Raw genomic sequence first — 15,764 nt, 5'->3', positions numbered from 1 at the left:
TAATCAAAAGGTGAAGAAGGGGATTCACAGGTCTGACGATGTGCTGCAATTGTCAGTAGGTTTGAGATTTCTTCATAGCAAACTCTGAATTCCATAAACTATTTCTATAATTCTCCCTTTCATATGGTCTTTCACAGTACACTAAAACGTCAGGATTCTCTGGCTGTTTTCCGCAAAAACGATCCCTTATTCCTTTATCGCACAAACCTTATTTATTTTTATTTATTTATTCAATTTATTTGACAGGGACAATGTACATTTTTTAACATAAATTGATGCAATAGAAATGTGATGCATTGTACCAGATATAGCTAAGAGCTCGTTTTCATCTGCAGTCCTTGGGCAGGTGTACAACAATAAAACAGTCAGGACAATCACAGTATACCAAAGAGTTAGAACAATCACATATAAAACAGTCACAGGTAAAACAGTCAAAAAAGTCAGGACAATCACATGATACAAAATACACTATAAAACTCATAAAATAATACATTACGATACAGTTACATGACGTTGCAGTAGTAAAAACACAGAGGACTTTATCCTCAGGTGGACAGGAGAGGAACATCCTGTAATGGTGGAAAACCTTGACGGTGGCATGTAGCCTGTGATTTGCCTGTGTATTCCTCTCATGGTGTTTGCTAAGCAAGTGAATTTCACGTCTCTATGTCGCATTTACTCAACGCATGCCAAGTGACTAAATAGTGAAATGTAAGTGGTAAGGAGAAATAAGGATAATGGACGGGACGCCGCGCCCACAGGCTCTGTAAGGACATCTCCCCCAATGGTCATAAATTCACAACTTGGAGGTATGGCTGCGTCTTTTCTGGCTCAGACGCCTTCGGAATGGAACGCAGTCAAAATCGCGATAAACACTCCCTTTTCACTGGCCTGACTTTCTAAGAAATATGAAAGTAACTATTGTTTAGATAACAATGCTTTATGTATTTGTCAAACCGTTGTAATTTGAAATACAAATCTTTACCTTTACTGCGACGGAACAAACTTTGTTCTGCAATTTTTGTTCTTAAATGTTTTCATGCGTATATATATATATATATATATATAGGCTAATTGTAGTTACTCACGAGGGCAAAGAGCACTAAATAGGCTATATCTTTTTGATATATAGGCTTGCACATACGATTCAAAGATAATATTTCCAAGTAACCATTTGTATGGGCCTAGGCCTAATATTCAACAGATTTTAGATAGCTGCAGTGGTTATTGTCTTCCTTTTTGCAAAAAAAAAAGAGGAAAAAATAAACTGCCTAATTGGAACCCCAATTGCTCAGTAATTTTAATTTTGAGGCGGGCCTCTCCCCTCTTCTCTCTCCTCCCGCGTAAACGCAACCATATGTTGAAGCGCGCGTAATGTTTTCCACAGAGCCCCATGGGGACGCGATCCAACGCAGCGCGGAGGGACTGAAACACAACATTTATGGGGGGAAAATCTAAAGCAAACGCTGGGAAAACGTAACTCCTATTAAAGCATACATTATACTTCTACGATCCTTTATTACTGTATGTTACCATTCTTGTTGACTCATTGAAGTTGTTACTCAGCTTATTTAACATTCGCCCACCATCACGGGGCGCTAGGGTGCTCCCATTTTAGGAGCATTTGCTCCTGAAAATTGATGCGTGTTGGACTGTAGAAAAATAATTTAGGAACCCATCTAATTGGAATGCATTTTTGTGCTCCTAAATATTTTAACGTTGGAGCTGATTTTAGCGTTCAGCTATATCATAAAACAGACCGTTAGAGGTGGTTATCTGAGAGAGATCGGTAGAGCAAAAAAAAAAAAAAAAAAGAAGGAAAAGAAACGAAACTAGTCAGAAATGATTTGGACCTGAATTGACTTGGAGCGAAACAGGGGCGATGAAAGGGGGATAAGTGTTATTGCGTAACGTGTATGTCAATAACAGCAGAGATTGCAATTTAATTATACTTAGAGAGGGAAACTGCAGGCCTATATTTTTAATTTAAGTAACACACGATGTGTACTTTCTAGTTAAAGGACGAAACACAATGCACATCGGGCCTGTAAACAGACCTATATTTAAACCGGGAGAGGTATCAAATGAAGCATCAAGACACACGGAAATCGTTTCAACAGTTGAGAAAAAACAACCCGTTCGGATTAAAACTCACCCTAAAGAGGATCGGTCTAATTACCGGCTCGGAACATTCTAAGGGGAAGCAGGTTGGCTGACTCACACAAACAAAGACCTTCTCAATTAAAGCAATCGCAATACAGTGTCATTCAAGATCACAGGGCACAGCCATTCCTCGGTCGCAAGCCGACCGTAACCCGAAACGTCGACAACAGACATTGTGCAGACGCTTCCACAAAAACATGAGAGACCCTAGCCCCCCGCCGCGCGCCCGCTCAGATGGGGCTCTCAACTGCACCGGGACGTTCATAAAGCTGTCCCCAAACCGCGGGGGGGTCTTTACGGTCTCGCGGGGAGGGGGTGTTGGGTGGATGGGGGGGGGGGGGGGGGGGGGGGGGGGGGGGGGGGGGGGGGGGGGGGGGGGGAGGGCAGCCGAGAACCGGTCAATCGACTCATCCATCCGTTGCAACGTGGCGGTCCGAGCTGAAACTGGGATCCGTCCCGGTCTCAGACAACAGGGTCCTCCCTGGAGGGAGCCCTCTGCACTCTCAGAGCATTTGGGTTCAATCAAAATCAAGTTGGGCCGGGTCGCCCCGCCACCGTCCAATCCCGTACCCCTTTCCAGTCCTCTCCCGGTCCGTCCGTTCAAGGGTCGTCCCGCTCACGGGTCCAATACGCATCAACCGGGTCCAATCCCCATACTCAACCGGGTCCAATCCCCGTACTCAACCGGGTCCAATCCCCGTACTCAACCGGGTCCAATCCCCATACTCAACCGGGTCCAATCCCCGTACTCAAACTCTTTACGTATTTCAGAAACAATATTAATCCCATATAATTAGTACATGAGTGCCACTGAGTGTGCTGATTCGCTTTAAAACCCAAGGTTCCGAACATTAATACAGCAGCACAATTTGGACGTGTGCATGGATATGAAACAACATCTGAATGTTTTTGTTTGTTTCACAGTAATTCATAAAATAATGGTCAGACACACCTCTACGTTCCGAGCTCAATTTACTGCCTATTTGTAAAGGAACGTGAGCCACAGCAGTGAGCGGCAGAGACCGCGCGGCACAGAATGAATAAACAAAGACACGCGAGGAGTCCATTTAACTCCCTCCGTCGACTAAAAACAGGGTCGTCATTTTCCCATTTTCACAACTGCGCATCTAAAATCTTCTCAAGTTTAAGGACTGAATTTCCAGAAAAAAGCAAGTAAATAAACAAAAGAGAATTGCTGCTGGCTGCTGATGGAAAGGACAAGCCAAACCGACGGCCTCTCCTCTCCACAGGAGCGGCCAAGTTGCGATTCAGGTCTATGCACGGCAGTAATAGCCTGATCGCCGCTCATTACAAAGAAAATTACAGAACTGAACCTGCGAATGAATTCCTGTCAACCATAACGCCTTTTTAACTTGGAAGAGGAAGATTTATTTTAACTTTTAAAAATGATTTTAACAGCCTTTATTTGTCCTTACATATTTTTAACGTTTTGTGGATCATTCAGGAATGCTATCTAAGGAAGGATTTTCTCCAATTTTAATGATTTACTTATAATCATTATATCCGGGTCTCTCCAGAGGTATCTATTCTATCCTGATTTAGGTTTGTACATTGTGGGCCTGATTAGCTAAGGCCTTTAGCATATTTGGAACCTTTTAACACACAAAACCAATAACCTGACCAACGATTGGTTATGATATTTGTTTTGCACCAATCATTGGTTGTGTTATTGGCTTTGCACATGCTAAAGGTCTTAATATATCAGGCCCGGTGAGCTATGGGGTATTGTGCCCATCCCACTGAGAAATTTCATCCTTTTTCCACCAATAACAACACTGGCTTGAAGTGACTTGTTTACCCTTCAAGATGCACAGAAATATAACGTATTTTATTAGATAATAAACAAGCAAATCATAAGCAAACCATAATACATGAAACACATACATGCAAATTCATATTTCAAATTCCTGGATTGAAAATAGTGCCCGTCCCTGTTTGCCATAGTGTGAGCAGACTAGCGAACAAGCAAAAAAATTCTGTTCTATTTAATTTGTCCTCCTCCAGTATGTAATTTGTGTGTGAAAATCTGTTGTTGTTTGTTGTATAATATTGCTTTGTACCATGAATGATTGTGGAACAGATTAATTCTGCATCTAATCTGGTGTTCATCTGTGCTTGATTTATGCAATGTTTTGTATGTTGCTTTGGGTAAGAGCATCTGCTAAATGAATTAATTATATGTTGGAGAGTTGGCACAGTTCGAAGCACCGATACATCCCACCCACAGTGCACGGCAGGTTGGCTGTCTCGCAAACCTCAGAGGAAGCCATTTTTTTGTTATGCAAAAATGTGAATTATATGTTCATACCCAGATTGAAAACATCATTAAGAATTTCCTTTTGCTTTAGTATTACAGTTATTACTTACTGTTGTTTTGAATAGTGTCTTCAGAAGCAGCCAATTTCTTAAAGATGGAAAGCATGCGTACCCAGCATGCCTTGGGATATTTATGCACGGTCTTCACTCACATTTCACAATAGATCATTTTTCCCGTTTGCTGAGTTGAGAATGAAGGGCTGCAGTTTGCCTTCCCCGGTGTGGGGACTGGTGTGCGGTAGTGCCATTTTGAACAGTAATAGAAGCGGACATGTTGAGTTGTGCAACGCAGGGTAATGAGAAACAGCAAATCAAGCTGACCTAACGGGTCTCAAAGGGGTTTCAAAATCTTGGCTCTATCACTCATGCGTGTGCACGAGCATTTAGATGTCCCGGCTCATTCTGGTCCAGAATGTCATCAGAAACGTGTAATTATTTCTGACATTTAATAAGATCGAGTGACATGGGCAGGTGGCTAGAAGTGAAATGCTGAACTCTGACCTCCCTGAATCTGGGTGAAATGCTGAACTGTGACCTCCCTGAATCTGGGAGAGATGCTGAACTCTGACCTCCCTTAATCTGGGAGAGATGTTGAACTCTGACCTCCCTGAATCTGGGAGAGATGTTGAACTCTGACCTCCCTGAATCTGGGAGAGATGCTGAACTCTGACCTCCCTTAATCTGGGAGAGATGTTGAACTCTGACCTCCCTGAATCTGGGAGAGATGTTGAACTCTGACCTCCCTTAATCTGGGAGAGATGCTGAACTCTGACCTCCCTTATTCTGGGAGAGATGCTGAACTCTGACCTCCCTGAATCCTGGAGAGATGTTGAACTCTGACCTCCCTGAATCTGGGAGAGATGTTGAACTCTGACCTCCCTGAATCTGGGAGAGATGTTGAACTCTGACCTCCCTTAATCTGGGAGAGATGGACGGACCCAGCAGGCTAGTGCCTAGCGGAGCTCTGGCATCAATCTGCTGGCTGCCAGTCTGTGGGCACTGCGCAGTCGGGTGCCATGGCAATCTGCTGGCTGCCTGTCTGTGGGCACTGCGCAGTCGGGTGCCATGGCGACCTGCTGGCTGCCTGTCTGTGGGCACTGCGCAGTCAGGTGCCGTGGCGATCTGCTGGCTGCCTGTCTGTGGGCACTACGCAGTCAGGTGCCATGGCGATCTGCTGGCTGCCAGTCTGTGGGCACTGCGCAGCTGGGTGCCATGGTGATCTGCTGGCTGCCAGTCTGTGGGCACTGCGCAGTCGGGTGCCGTGGCGATCTGCTGGCTGCCTGTCTGTGGGCACTGCGCAGTCAGGTGCCGTGGCGATCTGCTGGCTGCCTGTCTGTGGGCACTGCGCAGCTGGGTGCCATGGTGATCTGCTGGCTGCCAGTCTGTGGGCACTGCGCAGTCGGGTGCCATGGTGATCTGCTGGCTGCCAGTCTGTGGGCACTGCGCAGTCAGGTGCCGTGGCGATCTGCTGGCTGCCTGTCTGTGGGCACTGCGCAGCTGGGTGCCATGGTGATCTGCTGGCTGCCAGTCTGTGGGCACTGCGCAGTCGGGTGCCATGGTGATCTGCTGGGTGGAAGACCATCCGCCAACTATTCTGCATTATTCCATCAGCAGATCCTCACCTCCACTGCCTCTCAGCTGTCTGAGCGGACCGCTGTGGTGGGAACTTGCAGTGGAAACTGGTGGACTGACAGGTGTAACGGTGGCAGGTGCAAGTGCGCCATTGTGTATTTGCTAGCCGAGGGCAGCCCAACTGCGCCATCCAGTGGCCATCCACAGGGAGTCCAGTTTTTGTACCCACTGCAGATCTAAATTTGCTTACTTGTGGTCACTAGACAGAAACTTTGCATATAGATGATATTCTGCCACTTGATGAATGTTTGCTCAGTTACATCAAGAACTAGCCAGCCCTTTAGGTAGTGAGTACGCCTGCAGTCACATCTGGGTAATATTTCAGATATTTGTACTTGAGATGTTTGTTGGCATGTGTGTATATCATGTGGATTGCCTGTCAGTTCTGCAGTTTTTTTTTCATTTCTTCTCCATCTGCAAAGCAAACAACACATCCACCATTTTGATTATAGTTCACAGACACATTATCTGAGAAGTACATTATATATTTAAAGATATATTTTAATGTATTTTTTCCCATCTGCGATGGACTGGTGAACTGGTGATGTATTCCTGCCTCTCACCCATTGCATGCTGGGATAGGCTCCAGCACCTCTCGTGACTCTGACCAGGAATAAGAGGGGATAGATAATGGATGGGTGGAGGGATTTTTGCCCATCTATATTTGCAGTGAGGCGTATTTGTGAGTTTAAAATGGATGAGTTTAAAATTATAGTTATATTTTACTTCTTAAATTTTGCTATAAATAGGGGATATTTTATGTGTATTTTTGTGATACAACAACAGCTGGAATTACTGTCAAAATATGTTAACATGACTGTAGATGGCATACAAATCTATGCAATAATATGAGATTAGGAACCCATGAGGCTCGATATCTTTAAAGGACCTTGTCTGCAGACAGAACCACAGAATCCTAATTTCTCAGTTTCTCTTGTTCCTGTGTCTGCAGTTGCCTTGGTGATGGGAAGTAAATTATGGGAGGTGCCGACAGCACCCTTCACCTCTCCGGTCAACAACACAGCCAAATTTCTGTGGGAGCCACAGTGCCAGGCTCAGCTGCGCCACCTGCAGGACGGAGCCAAAATCACTGCACTCATTCCACCAAAGCTTGAGGGTAGCTGGGTCTCCTCCAGGCAAGTCATCCTTACCTAGAGCTCCCAGAGCTGCTCTACATCCTTACCTAGAACTCCCAGAGCTGCTCTATATCCTTACCTAGAGCTCCCAGAGCCACTCTACATCCTTACCTAGAGCTCCCAGAGCTGCTCTACACATCCCTACCTAGAGCTCCTTGAGCTGCTCTACACATCCCTACCTTGAGCCCCCAGAGCTGCCCTACATCCTTACCTAGAGCTCCCAAAGCTGCTCTATACATCCTTACCTAGAGCTCCCCGAGCTGCTCTATACATCCTTACCTAGAGCTCCCAGAGCCACTCTACATCCTTACCTAGAGATCCCAGAGCTACTCTACATCCTTACCTAGAGCTCCCCGAGCTGCTCTATACATCCTTACCTAGTGCTCCCAGAGCCACTCTACATCCTTACCTAGAGATCCCAGAGCTACTCTACATCCTTACCTAGAGCTCCCAGAGCTGCTCCATATCCCCTACCTAGAGCTCCCAGACCTGCTCTAGATCCTTACCTAGAGCTCCCCGAGCTGCTCTACACATCCTTACCTAGAGCTCCCAGAGCTGCTCCACATCCTTACCTAGAGCTCCCCGAGCTGCTCTATACATCCTTACCTAGAGCTCCCAGAGCCACTCTACATCCTTACCTAGAGATCCCAGAGCTACTCTACATCCTTACCTAGAGCTCCCAGAGATGCTCTATACATCCTTACCTAGAGCTCCCCGAGCTGCTCTAGATCCTTACCTAGAGATCCCAGAGCTGCTCTACACATCCTTACCTAGAGCTCCCCAAGCTGCTCTATACATCCTTACCTAGAGCTCCCAGAGCCACTCTACATTCTTACCTAGAGCTCCCGGAGCTGCTCTACACATCCTTACCTAGAGCTCCCAGATGCTTCTTGATACAGCCTTACAGAGCCAGAGTGCTCTATCTCCTTAACTAGAGCTCCCAGACCTTTATAATCCTTACTAGAGCTCAGACGGCTCAACATCCTACCAGACTCCGAGTTCTCATCGACAGAGCTCGAGACTTATACACTTACTAGATTCCAATAGGACTTTGCAGAACAGAGTGACATTAGTTAACCAGGCAATTATTCAAGGTGAGAGTCTGTTTTAATTCGTCCCTGCTCTCGCACCCCTCTCCTCTCAGGTGTGAGGTTCGACCCGGTCCGGAGTTCCTCACGCGCTCCTACACCTTCTACCCCAGCCGGCAGTTCAAGGCCCTGCAGTTTTACTACCGGGACGGCGGCTGCCGGGAGCCGGCCTACTCGCTGGTGATCCGTGGCCGGCTGCGGCTGCGCCAGGCCTCCTGGGTCACGCGCGGCGCCACGGAGGCGGAGCACCACCTGCACAAGGTGGGCGTGGTCTTCCACAGGGTCGCCGCCGTGCGTCGGCTGGCCGCCCGCCTGCCGCCCGTCTGCCAGGGCCGGGCCGGGGCCGGGTGGGTGCCGGGCCGCCTGTACGAGCTGTACAGCTCCAGAGCCGGGGGCTCCAGCTGCCTGGAGGCGCTGGGGTTCTCCATGATGGAGCTGAGTCTGCTGAGGGTGGAGACCCAGCACCACCCCCACGGTGGGACGGTGCAGGAGCTCTTCCTGGGAGACGTGCACACCGACTGGAGCCAGAGAGCCCACTACCGCCCCACTGGGTACCAGCGCCCCCTACAGAGCTCTATGGTGAGACTGTGGCTACGCACACACACACACACACGCACACACACACACACACACACACCACACACACACACGCACACACACACACACGCACGCACGCACGCACGCACGCACGCATGCACACGCACGTACACACACACACACACACGCATGCACACAAACACACAGACACATACACACACGCACACACACAGACACACGCACACACACACACACACATACACACGCGCACACACACACATACACACACACACGCACGCACACACACACATGCACGCACACAGACACACAGACACATACACACACACATGCATGCACACAGACACACAGACACATACACACACGCACACACACAGACACACACACGCGTACACACACACACACATGCATGCACACAGACACACAGACACATACACACATGCACACACAGACACAGGCACGTGTACACACACAATACACGCGTACACACACAAACACACACTCACACACACAGACACACGCACGTATACACACACACACACGCACACACACAGACACACACACGTGTACACACACAACACACACGCGTACACACACAAACACACACACACACACACACACAGACACACACATACGCACGTGTACATACACAACACACACGCGTACACACACAAACACACACATGCATGCACACAGACACACACACACACACGGTTGTACATACGTAAGCACACGTGTGCACACACATGCATGCACGCAGACACACACTCAGGCACACACACGTTTATACATATGCACACACATGCGTGTACACACAAAAACACATGCACATACACATGCATGCACACGTGCACACACACACATAGGTTTGCACATAGCACACACATGTACACACACATTCACACACATGCATGCACGCTTGCACACAGACACACAAAAGCACACGCACAGACACACGCACACATGCTTGCACACAGACACACACAAGCACACACACGCATGTACATGTGCTCATACACAGACACACGCACACTTGCAACATCACTTACCTTGCAAGGCTTATAATATTTTATGAAAAAAGCAAAAAAGTCAGTTAAACGTTCCTTCCCCTCAATTTAATTATTTAGTGATTATTTAGGCTTATTTCAAGTGTTTCTATGCAAACAGAAGGCTTTAATTGCATTTTGTTGCACATTTAAACTTTCCAAACACACACAGTTAATACAACTTGGCCTAAGGTACTAAATATGAACATTCCCAGTCCCCAGATCTGCGATATGATTCCTCGCAAAGCATATAGGGAGCACAAAGGCATGAAAGGGGCCGTTCTGACAGCAGCAGGGGCTGATGGGTAAAATCATGTGAAGCACAGAACCCTCAGAGAGCCTGTCCCGAGCACCTCTGCTGTGTCCTGGGACTGCGATTTTGGGCCCAGTCGATTTAAATCACCGCTTGCACACGTTCACGCAACGTCCTAAATTCAGGCACACCTTTCTCCTCGTAGCGTGGAATCCAGTCACCATGCTCACTATAGATTAATATTAAAAACCATGTGGACATTTATGCCGTTCTTTCCTCGTACTAAAATCAATTAAATTTGATTAGAAACGTTTTATCAGCATATAGTAAAGTATAAATAGGTATTGCCAAGTCACTTAATGCTTTCATATAAGAGCATACAGTAATATCATAAGATATGCAACATGCAGTTAAATACACATTAAGGGTGAAAGAGTTAAGGGTGAAAAAATAAGTTAAGAAAATTATATGTATAACCTCCCCCCCACGTCTCTCATTCCAGTTCAAATGGTTAATTGGCAGTAGGCCTATATATTTTAATTTATTGACCATAAAAACACCAAACTTCTTAAACTGCACCTGGTACTGTAACATTACGTTATGAAATCAATGCAGGACAAGCTGATAAGTACGAGAGCTCTGTCAGGGCAGTGAGGGAAAATGAGCTGAAAATGAGACTTTTAGGGCCCTGCTGATGGATTTGTTATAACCCCCCCCCCCCCCCTCTGTACGGGGGAAGGTCTATTTTTCGTCCTTTCACTCATTCCTTTTTATCTGTACGGGCGTGCGTGCACCTGTGTGCATGGTTGGATGGTATTGCTCGGAGAAGTAGATCTTATATGCTGGACTTAAAATGATTTAATCTCTCTTTCTCTCTCTCCCTTCTCTCCCTCTGTTTCTCATTCCCCTCTCTCTCTATCCCCCCTCACTCTCTCTATCCCCCCTCCTGTCTCCCTCTCTCTCTCAGCACCATATCCACCCCTGCCCGGTGTGTGCGCGGGTGTACCGGTCCTCAGAACAGCGCCCCCCGGTGTTGCCGGCGGTGCCTGCGGTGGGCCTCTCCCTGGGGGGGCGCTGGGCCAGTCAGGGCTGCGAGTCCCGGCCCGCCGTGCTCTTCCTCACCCGCCTCTTCAGCTTCGACGCGGCACGGCGGGCGTGGGAGGGGCTGTACCAGCACTACTCGGACCCGGCCTGCCGGCAGCCCACCTTCGCCGTGCGCGCGGCGGGGCAGTACGCCCTGGGGGGGCCCTCCCCCCGCGTCCCGGGGGCCGCCCAGCTGGTGTTCCGGGTGACGCGGGCGTGGGTGACGGCGCTGGACCGGCCCACGGCCCGGCTGCTGAACGCCTCGCGGGCCGGGCGCTGCGGGGGGGCGGGGCTCTGGGAGGTGGGGGCGGAGCAGGACGTCACGCCCACGGGCGGCTGCGCGGCGCTGGGGATCCGGCTGCCGCACAAGGAGTACGAGCTGTTCCAGGCCGGGCTGGACCACCTGCAGCGCCCCCTGCTGTTCACCGGCCAGAGGCCCACCGACGGCTCCAGCCCCGACAGGCCCCACAAGCGCCCCACCTCCTTCCAGCCGCCGCTCGTCCAGTGCGCCGCGGAAACCCTGCCCCCGCAGCGGCACGGCCGGCGAGAAGGCCCCGCCTCCGCTGTTGCCGGGTTACGGCGGGATTACGGCTCGGTTCTGGCGCCGCTGCTCAGCGGCTGGTTCGTCCTGGCAGTTCACTGACCCTGAGGCCTCCGCAGTACTGACCATAGTGTGACTGACCCTGAGGCCTCCGCAGTACTGACCGTAGTGTGACTGACCCTGAGGCCTCCGCAGTACTGACCGTAGTGTGACTGACCCTGAGGCCTCCGCAGTACTGACTCTGTGACTGACCCTGAGGCCTCCGCAGTACTGACCATAGTGTGACTGACCCTGAGGCCTCCGCAGTACTGACCGTAGTGTGACTGACCCTGAGGCCTCCGCAGTACTGACTCTGTGACTGACCCTGAGGCCTCCGCAGTACTGACTGTAGTGTGACTCTGTGACTGACACTGAGACCTCCCCAGTACTGACTGTAGTGTGACCCTGAGACCTCCGCAGTACTGACTGTAGTGTGACCCTGAGGCCTCCCCAGTACTAACTGTAGTGTGACGCTGAGGCCTCCCCAGTACTGACTGTAGTGTGACTCTGAGACTGACCCTGAGACCTCTGCAGTACTGACTGTAGTGTGACTTTGTGCCTGACGCAGTACGGACTGTAGTGTGACGCTGAGACCTCCGCAGTACTGACTGTAGTGTGACTCTGTGACTGACGCAGTACTGACTGTAGTGTGACTCTGTGACTGACGCAGTACTGACTGTAGTGTGACTCTGTGACTGACGCAGTACTGACTGTAGTGTGACTCTGTGACTGACGCAGTACTGACTGTAGTGTGACTCTGTGACTGACGCAGTACAGACTGTAGTGTGACTCTGTGACTGTCCTTCATCCAGCACTGGAACAATCACTGCACCAGCGGCTGCCAGTCAGCCAGACAGGGACGGGAATAAACACTCTTATATGTCCTTTTCTTTAAATAGTATCAAATACCTCCAGATGTATCTATAAGCTTACCCCAAAAGGCGAAGTTGGGCCAGAGCTATAAACCATACAAACAAATAGGCAAACAAACTTCATTAAATATGAAATGTGTACATGCAACCAGACCTTTAAAATGCATGCATTGGGAATGATGTCCATCACTGTCAGGCGAGATGTGGTCATGTTTTTAATAGAGAAAAATACATCCAGCTCCATTAAAGGGGGGCCTATGCTAAGAAAGATTGCTCATTTTCACATTGCGTCCAGAAATTAATAGGCAGTCTCCTTTCTTTTTTTAGAAATCGGAAAGAATGGAACCTATCTATTCTTTTTGGAAAGTTTTTTTTTCCTCCACAGCTGACAGTGCCCCCTGCAATGTTATTTCGGACAGAAATAATTTTGTCTTTTTGATAAATAATAATCATAAATGATCAGCATATAGTCTGTCTGGCTGAGGAATGTACAGCAGACCAGAAGAGGTTATTTTTATTGAATATGAAATTAAACAACACGTGTTATTGGAAATAGAAATTGACTTTATTATTTTCTTACCAAGTGTTCAAAACCATAATTTATACATACACTATCAGTAGTATTGTCCACCTCTCTCTCTGTACTGTATATATGTATGTTACTTAATCATTATTCTCGATGTGATGCGCTCAGAGGAAATGGTCGTGACTATGAGGCATTTATGTTTTTCACACTGATCACAAATGTACCAGGTTTTCAAGCTACAGAGAGACACTGGTGTAAATGCAACAGGAAGCAGCACATCTGGACAGACGCATTAGCACTGTTTGACGCACGCGTGACGGGCATTCCAGAGGTACGGGGCGACGCGCCAAACCCAAGCTGCAAACTAAAGGACGCGGAGACGGAGAGGCCCAGCCAGAGGCGGGACTGGGGCTTCCGCAGGGAGCAGAATCGTCTCGGCATCGCACGCAGCGGACCCCCGACCCGGAGCTGCGTACCTGCAGCTGCGTACCTGGAGCTGTGTACCTGCAGCTGCGTACCTGCAGCTGCGTACCTGTTGAAAGTGCGGTGTTTGGGGACCAGCGAGCGCACGTCCCTGAGGAGCAAACATAGGGGCTCTGCAGTGACACGACCATCAGGTCTGGAGGACTGAGCCAATGAGAGGGAACCACAGCAATCCGCTCTTTCCCTTTGGCCAAAGAAAAGCACCGTTCTGCAACCCTCTTGTTTCCTTCAGATTATGCTCACGCCCGGCAGGGTCGTTCATTGGCCACGCCCCCTACATTTAGAGGAGGTATTTATATTTGTAACATATAGCGGACGGGGGGCTGCATCAGACTTTCGTTTCCTTGCAAATGGTGGGACTCTTGATTTCCTCCAGCGGCTCACCACAGTTAGAACTCAACCCTCTGTGCAGAGAAGGTATATACAAACAATATTTATTGCCATGATTAAAGTCATTTTAGTATGGAAGAAGGGATGATTTTTATTCTAATTAATAACCGGTTAATTTTGCTCCAGTCTATATAAATATATTACACATGTCGATAAACATTTTGAGCCTCTTTCTTTATCATATTTTCCGTTACTGATATTTCTCTGTGGTCTACCTCTCTGCTTTTGACACATTATGAGTTTATAATATAAGATTTATCAAATGTTTTCCCAATATCACACAGCTCCACTTCGAAGGGAAAAAGTGCCATTAATCTGGTTTAAACAGGTGGGAATTCAATCCTACAAACAGCAGGGGCATCCTGAACACTGTAACGAGAAAAAGAAAAGAAGAAACGTCAAGCAGATACACACATTTATCGTCAACATCATTTATTTTATCTGGCGTTAAAGGCAAGCTGGAATTATGCCTTTCATATCTAGCGGAGCGACATCGGAACGTTAAGAGCGTTGCTTACGAAAATGACTCATGCTTCACGTGGCGCACACATACAGTCCGACTGGCTGAGGCCAGCATCCTGAGGAGAACGTATGGAAGGTTACACACATACAGTCCGACTGGCTGAGACTAGCATCCTGAGGAGAACGTATGGAAGGTTACACACATATGGTCCGATGGATGAGACTAGCATCCTGAGGAGAACGTATGGAAGGTTACACACATACAGTCCGACTGGATGAGGCTAGCATCCTGAGGAGAACGTATGGAAGGTTACACACATATGGTCTGATGGATGAGACTAGCATCCTGAGGAGAACGTATGGAAGGTTATCTGAGACTAGCATCTGGAACGAGGAAGGTATGTCCGATGGATGAGGCTAGCATCCTGAGGAGAACGTATGGAAGGTTACACACATATGGTCTGATGGATGAGACTAGCATCCTGAGGAGAACGTATGGAAGGTTATGGTCTGATGGATGAGACTAGCATCCTGAGGAGAACGTATGGAAGGTTATGGTCTGATGGATGAGACTAGCATCCTGAGGAGAACGTATGGAAGGTTACACACATATGGTCCGATGGATGAGGCTAGCATCCTGAGGAGAACGTATGGAAGGTTATGGTCTGATGGATGAGGCTAGCATCCTGAGGAGAACGTATGGAAGGCTAAACACATATGGTCTGATGGATGAGACTAGCATCCTGAGGAGAACGTATGGAAGGTTACACACATATGGTCTGATGGATGAGACTAGCATCCTGAGGAGAACGTATGGAAGGTTACAACATGTCATGGTGAGGCAGTCCTGGGGAACGATGAGGTATGGTCTGATGGATGAGACTAGCATCCTGAGGAGAACGTATGGAAGGTTAAGGCCTTAACATGCAGTTTAATGTCCGACTTAACACTCTCCTGGGGACTGAACGTAAGAGCATGACTGAGCATATATGATGACGGGTACAGACCGTTGAACCCATCTTGGTTCGTAATTTACCGAATGTCTGCAACATTGAACAGCAGCCCTGATCCAGGAGGCCCGCTGATTTTTGTCATTACTCAGTAACGTAATTGACTGATTAAAGCAGTTGGTTACGCAGTGAACTCAGCCTGTCTGGT

At 48.3% G+C, this 15,764-nt stretch overlaps 1 protein-coding gene across 1 annotated transcript in view; it reads left to right on the top strand.

Annotated features, from left to right (window-relative positions):
- The window catches only part of apcdd1l (adenomatosis polyposis coli down-regulated 1-like), a 25,760-nt gene extending 11,457 nt beyond the window's left edge, over positions 1-14,303 (top strand). Inside the window, exons 2-4 of the mRNA XM_064305750.1 lie at positions 7,085-7,268; positions 8,413-8,935; positions 11,178-14,303. Of these exons, the coding sequence (XP_064161820.1) occupies positions 7,085-7,268; positions 8,413-8,935; positions 11,178-11,936 (1,466 nt within the window). The 3' untranslated portion in view covers positions 11,937-14,303. The remainder of the gene's footprint in view (positions 1-7,084; positions 7,269-8,412; positions 8,936-11,177) is intronic.
- The last annotated feature ends 1,461 nt before the right edge of the window (positions 14,304-15,764 follow it).

The sequence above is a fragment of the Anguilla rostrata genome, chromosome 13, assembly GCF_018555375.3.
Source record: "Anguilla rostrata isolate EN2019 chromosome 13, ASM1855537v3, whole genome shotgun sequence".
NCBI lineage: Eukaryota > Metazoa > Chordata > Actinopteri > Anguilliformes > Anguillidae > Anguilla > Anguilla rostrata.
This window is presented reverse-complemented; position numbering and strand designations above follow the sequence as displayed.